The sequence below is a fragment of the Etheostoma spectabile genome, chromosome 17 (genome assembly GCF_008692095.1).
Source record: "Etheostoma spectabile isolate EspeVRDwgs_2016 chromosome 17, UIUC_Espe_1.0, whole genome shotgun sequence".
Classification (NCBI taxonomy): Eukaryota; Metazoa; Chordata; class Actinopteri; order Perciformes; family Percidae; genus Etheostoma; species Etheostoma spectabile.
In genome coordinates, this window is record NC_045749.1 from 7400063 (window position 1) to 7406342 (window position 6280).

Consider the following 6280-nt stretch of genomic DNA (forward strand, 5'->3'; position numbering starts at 1 on the left):
GGGGATGCTTTTCTGCAAAGGGGACAGGACAACTGCACTGTATTGAGGGGAGGATGGATGGGGCCATGTATCGCGAGATCTTGGCCAACGATCTCCTTCCCTCAGTAAGAGCATTGAAGATGGGTCGTGGCTGGGTCTTCCAGCATAGCAACAACCCGAAACACACAGGCAAGACAACTAAGGAGTGGCTCTGTAAGAAGCATCTCAGTCTCCAGGCCTGAACCCAATAGAAAATCTCTGGAGGGGAGCTGAAAGTCCGTATTTCCCTGCAACAGCCCCAAAACCTGAAGGATCTGGAGGTCTGGAGGATTGGTCTGAAGATTGGTCGTTGAGTCCAACGGCCCACCTACCGATTCAACAAGTTAAATCGGCTGAAATTAAAGCTGACCGCTCCTCCGAGTGACGATGACACGGAACACACCAAACAGACTTTAGTCACGACCTCGACAGACTGTCCAGCGGCCGATAATCGGGTTGGTGTGTCAGCGCCTTTATTGACTTCTGTCTGTACGTTTTAACCTGTACTAATTTCTTGCTGTTTCCTGTTGCTCTAGTCTTAAAACATCTGGCCAAAGGACTGCAGTTGAAAATTAGCCAGCTAACACTGGGACATTTACAGAAATGTTGATTTAATGTGCGTTGTCTTTTATAAATGAAATGAAATGTATGAGTTCTTGACACTTAACCACACATTACTTAATTGTGATTGTCTGATAAACCTGAAAGGCAAATGTAGGACATTAAACCCTATTTTAAATCAAGTAAACAAGCACAAGCACACGCATTTTTTTAAAACCTGTTCAGGCAGAGCAAATTTCCACGATAATTACTCAATTATCAAATGTATATGAAATATCTTTCTGTAAATTTAAATTTTAAAATTGCACAGCACCCCAATGGATTTTGAGCTGACCTTGTTCAGCAAACAGGGCAGCGAGGGGGACAGACTTCTGGGACTTGACCAGGCTTGTGGACCAGGGGTTACTGCCGTCTGACAGAGGACGCACTCTGAAAAACAATGCCCAGTAACAGAGGCCACACAACAAAAAGTTAAAAATAAATTATTTACACTTATATTTTTTTGGTATGTTACCTTATGTTATATTACTGTATGAAACATAAAGATGAGTCGAAAATAACACTTAGGCATTAGGGTGTGGTTATGTTTTGAAACAGAAAGCAAATGCTCTCCACCGTGATATATGATTGAAAAATTAGTAGTCTATTTTTCTGTGTGTGCATGTGTGTGTGTGTATATAGCATATATATATGCACTCTACCTCTCAGCAGCAGCAGGCCTTTCTTTGCTCTGTACTGAACTAGGGCCCCAGGTTCTTCCTTTCTTCTTGATTCCTTTTTTCACGTCATCAAACTCCTCTGGCCTGAAGAGGGTGCTGCGGCCCCATGTTCGGTTGCTCTCATCTTGAGTAACTGTTAACACAGTGATCATAAGTGTTACCACAGACTCAAACAACTGCAGGAAGGTGTTATTAGAAAGACCATGGCCCTGACAGGGAATATGGTGTACATGTGTAGATTATTTAAAAAAGGTTATTTTGCCATCTGCAAAATCTCTGTCGTAATCTTTCTCTTGAAATTTTCTTTGATGTCTCCTTCTCCATCTATGTAGTCAAAGAGTGATTAAAAAGTCTAAATATCCACATACCCCATAGGTGTTCACTCTTAAAAGTTTATTCAAAGGCCTTTCTACACTAAATGGATCAAAATCTCTTTTTTAAAATAACTGTTTGATTCAGGAAGATTTGAAGTTACTATTGAACCTTTTCTAGAAAATATTACCAATGTATATTCATTTCTGGAAATGTAAAATCAAAAAGCCTAAAAGCGGAAAACCAAACCCAAAACGCTGTTGTTATGAAAGCTTCTTCTTGTTGTGGGTTAGTCATTGTGAAGGTGTGAAGATCCACCAAAGACGTCGGCGCAACCGACTAGGGCCAACATTCCCATAACTAGGAAAATGTGTTACAGTTTTTTTCCAACACACATTTTCAAAAATATGTCTCTTTTTCTATTGTATACACTTTGTGCAAAACAAAGTCTGATTGATTTATAGTGCTAGAAAATAGTCATTAGATAGTTGGATGCCTGTTCTCATTTCTGAAGGTTTCAAGTATGGACGCCACTGTAAAGCTACTGAAGATGGGCTTCTCTCGTGGTCAATCCATGGTTGATCACATGATGAGTGTGAGCCCTGGCTCTTCTTCTTTCTCTTGTTCCCTCCTCCTCCTTGTTGTCGTCCCGTCTCTCCCTCCTCCCCCTTCCTCTCTGTCTATTGTTGGCATCCATTGTTCAAAATAGGTAATCTGACCTTTGACCTACAGTATGTATAGGCCTATATTAAAGCTGTGATTGGTTAGAGTTCAGTTACGCATAATGTGTTTGCACATGGGAGGAGTGTGTGTGCACCCTTGTAAATAAGAGTAGCATTTTGATTGGTTGTGTTTGGAAAAGAAAAGCAAGTCAATGCCTGTTAGATTTTTGTGTCTTAGGTAGAGAATTGTATGTAGTGTTTTCTATAAAAAGTGTTTTATGCAACTGAAAACTGAGAGAAAGGCTGAGAAATAGCTTATGGATTTGGATTTTGTGTGTAGTTTTGCACTTTGAGTAAGAGGTTTTCAAAAATCGTGTAACATGAAAAGATTTTGTGTTTAAGCAGTTGGAAAAAAACTGTAATCAACAGCACCACCAGTTTGTTTTATAAAAACTCCAATAATTTAAATAACTAAATTTCCTAAAGTACCAATTTTAACCCAGCAGCAAACACCAAAGCCTTGTTATAATCCACACATCAGGAAAAGCTTGTCAATCAGCACAAACAATCCCCACCGATAGGAAGCTGTTAGGCATCAAACCCTTATAATATCAAAGTTAGCCAAACTTCATATGCAGCCATGGTCCTATTAGCCACAGCAACGCTGCATGTGGGTAGCCACTAGCTTGCCTTTCCTCCTGAGCCCACAGGAGGTTGTGAGCTCACTGGTCAGATCAACATCCTGTTGGTAAACATACAAACTGTCCCTCCGCGTGTGGGGCATCACTGAGGAGGGAAACATACATGTTACCTCTAACCAACATGAGCTTTATGACACAAGTATTGACAGTGTATTCTAAGCTAGGAGCATATCGTTAAATGTGCTGTGAAACAGAAAATCTGCGTTTTCTGTCTGAATATCAGCATTTACCAGAAATGCTCAAGAGGAGTTTGTTTCAGTTGGTCACTTAGTGTGCGCCTAACAACATCAAACAACCGGCTGACTGCTTGTGGCTCTGGAGCTTTTGTTCACACAGTTGTTGTCATTGTGACACGAGTGTTCCTATGTTCCCTGAAATTCTCAGAGAGTTGATGTGATTTATTCAGAAGTTGTATTTTTAGCAAGTTGTATTAAGCAAATTTGATTTAAATCCAAACCAAGAAATACACAATGCACACAAAGGTTTAGGAGACAATCATACCGGACACTAAGGAAAACATAAATATGAAAAATAAACAAACTCAACTTACGCTGAATGGCTCGTAGTCGGGGAATTAGTGTGGGACTGCTGGGAGGAGAAGAGCTGGTGCTATGAAGGCTTCTCCTCTTGTCCATAGAAGGCGACGCCTGCACGGTGATCTTATGCTGAAAGTCTGCAAAATGCAACATGCACATATGGTCCTTACAATCTCAGAATAAATATACTTAGGAAGACCATAAACCAACATCCTTAGTACAATGTCCAGCACTCACCTGAGGGCAGGCTGATGCGGTTTCCATCCTTCAGTTTGAGGCGGGAACGTTTGAATTTGCCTTTCCTCTTCTTCACGTTGGGTTTATCTTTGTTGAGCTGGAAAATGAGGATGTTGAGCTCTCTCTCCAGCACGTTGATCTCCCGCTCTGCCAGCTGCTGCTCCCGACGCTTCAACAGCTCCTCCTGCGACTTATGCTGGAGGGCGGCTCGCGTCAGCTCCTCTTCTCTGGAACGTAGCTCCTGGAAGAACCAGGTATTAAGATACATATATGGTTAAATTGGCAGAGAGACTTAAGTTCACATATATTTTTGTTTTGCTCCAGGAGGATGTGCTGCAGTTTGTCTTATCTGAAAATGAACACCTCCATAAGCAAAGCAGAGAAAGAGGTAAGACAATCCGACAGACATCTTCAGCTCCAGTAAGGCCTGTTTTAGGTTACAGCCGACAGATAGGTAGCGTCATTAAACACAAGGCTAAATTAAATCTCTGACCCAAACAGAATATCTGGTTCTGCTGCATCGATTTAGATTTTTTTTTGGCGAGTACTCTTTTAAAATATACTATTGCCATTGTTTAGTGGGAAAGCGTTGGATCCGGAAAGTACTTCTAAGAACCTCTTTGGATTGTTATTAAACTGTGGGGTACTTTTACAGTCAAGCTTCTGTTTTATATTTGTGCTAATTGTTAAACTTTCTAATAAACTGTGTTCCTCCTAATGTCTACACATGGCCACATTAAATATTTGGGTTTTAGACACAATTCTATTGGAAGACAAGTTATAGTTCCCACACAACAAGAGAAAAGCTTTTGCAGACAGACATCTATAAAAGTGTGTTAGCCGTGTATTAGATAACTCCTTCTATAACAAGTTGGTTTCAGGAGATTACTGCCTGCTGTTTCAGGCTGTGTTACAAAGCTAACCAGTCTTGTCTCCTCCCATGGCTTACTCTTTCTTCATTCCCTCCATTTTCTCTTTAATTGCTCTTGGCTGAGTAATAATAATCCTTACTGGATGACTTCCATGAAGCAGCTTTACAGTCAAGCCACTTCAGCCACCCACCTAGACACAGATTACTGTGGGACATTTACAGGAAATCTGCTGATACAGTGTTTAACTGTACAAGAAATCTTGTGAAATTTACAATGGGAAAATGTTAGATAATTAAAGCTTAAAGCTGTTTATCTATTTTGATTTATAAAAGATTTACATACAAGGGCCAACTTTTTAGGGTTTTTAAGTCATGATGAGGCGTTGTTATATCAATCCAGCATTTAAATAATGATTTGGATAACTAGAAGTTACATAATGAGGGTGTATGTTAAAAAGGTGGTTTAGCATAACTGATTAGACTAGAACCAGGTAGAATACATAAATACATCATTCAAAGAGCGTACAATTATTAATTATAAGGCAGAAATGAAGTTTTTTGATTAAAAAAAAGCAACACATGGAGCTTTTTAATATCTGTGCCGTTCAGTCGTTGACCCAACTCTGTGTGCTGATACTGCTGTTTTTACAAACACTAATTAACCCCCCTCTTTAAGCCAGCGATGTGAGATTAATACAGGAAGCAGATTAAGATCTTAACAAGGGGAAGTACGCTAGAGCATGTTGGCATTAATGACTCGTTTTGTTAAAGCGCCATTAGCTTTTCCACTAAAAGTAACCAACTAAGCCGTTTAGTTTGAAAAAACTGTCCCAAGCAATTCTGCATGGTTATACCAAATCTCAATAGCAGATTATTAAACATGTTTCATCACTAAAAGAGTGGAGAATAGTGCAAGAAGTATAGAAGGTCAGTAACATATACTGTATGTCAGGTTTCAACCCACTGTGTGTGAGACAGAGGTAAGCAATAAAACATGCATTTTCAATCAATCGATTTTAATGCATCTAACCACCTGCCAGCCCTCATAGTGTGTTTATGATGTAATGTCAGTGGCTCATATATTTATGTTTGTGTTACGTCACTCTGCCTTACCTTCTCTTTGGTCCTGAGCTCATCAAACATCTCCTGGATCTCCACACGCCAGTCATCCTGCATGCTGTGGAAGGAGTCCTGAGGCATGGTGGCCATCACCGCCTCCTCGATGGCAGACAGCTGCTCCAGGATGCAGGAGAAGGAAGGACGCACGTGGGGGTCTTGGTCCCAGCACTCTGGAGACACACACACATTTCAACGTTAAGATTGAAACATTAAGAAACACTGTCACCAGAAATCACATACTCCCAATCAATATCAATGACATGTCATTGGAGGCCATCTTTGATAATGAGTGAGAAAATAAGAAATCTACAGATAGATTTCTGGATGATTATGGGACTAAGATCTTTATTTAAAAAAAAAAGAAAAAGAAAAATGGCCATTCACTTTATTAAAATCAGACTTTTTTCAGGACATGCTACATTCTGCAGTGTTATTATTATGTTACGGATTCTGAACAAGACTCGGGTAAATAAAATGAAATAAAAAATGCAAGAAGTGCGCGTCTATTGTCATATGGTAACGCTGATGCAGGCGACGGTGCTGT

At 40.1% G+C, this 6280-nt stretch overlaps 1 protein-coding gene across 3 annotated transcripts in view; it reads right to left on the minus strand.

Moving 5' to 3' along the window:
- map3k21 (mitogen-activated protein kinase kinase kinase 21) overlaps positions 1 to 6280 on the minus strand; it is a 25874-nt gene that overhangs the window by 2775 nt on the left and 16819 nt on the right. For 2 of the 3 annotated variants that reach the window (XM_032540945.1, XM_032540947.1), the window contains exons 4-9: positions 5731 to 5906; positions 3747 to 3987; positions 3524 to 3646; positions 2963 to 3058; positions 1281 to 1431; positions 914 to 1008 (exon numbers count right to left, since the gene is read on the minus strand). In XM_032540945.1, coding sequence (XP_032396836.1) covers positions 914 to 1008; positions 1281 to 1431; positions 2963 to 3058; positions 3524 to 3646; positions 3747 to 3987; positions 5731 to 5906 — 882 coding nt within the window. The remainder of the gene's footprint in view (positions 1 to 913; positions 1009 to 1280; positions 1432 to 2962; positions 3059 to 3523; positions 3647 to 3746; positions 3988 to 5730; positions 5907 to 6280) is intronic. The other variant, XM_032540946.1, reaches the window with a different exon arrangement.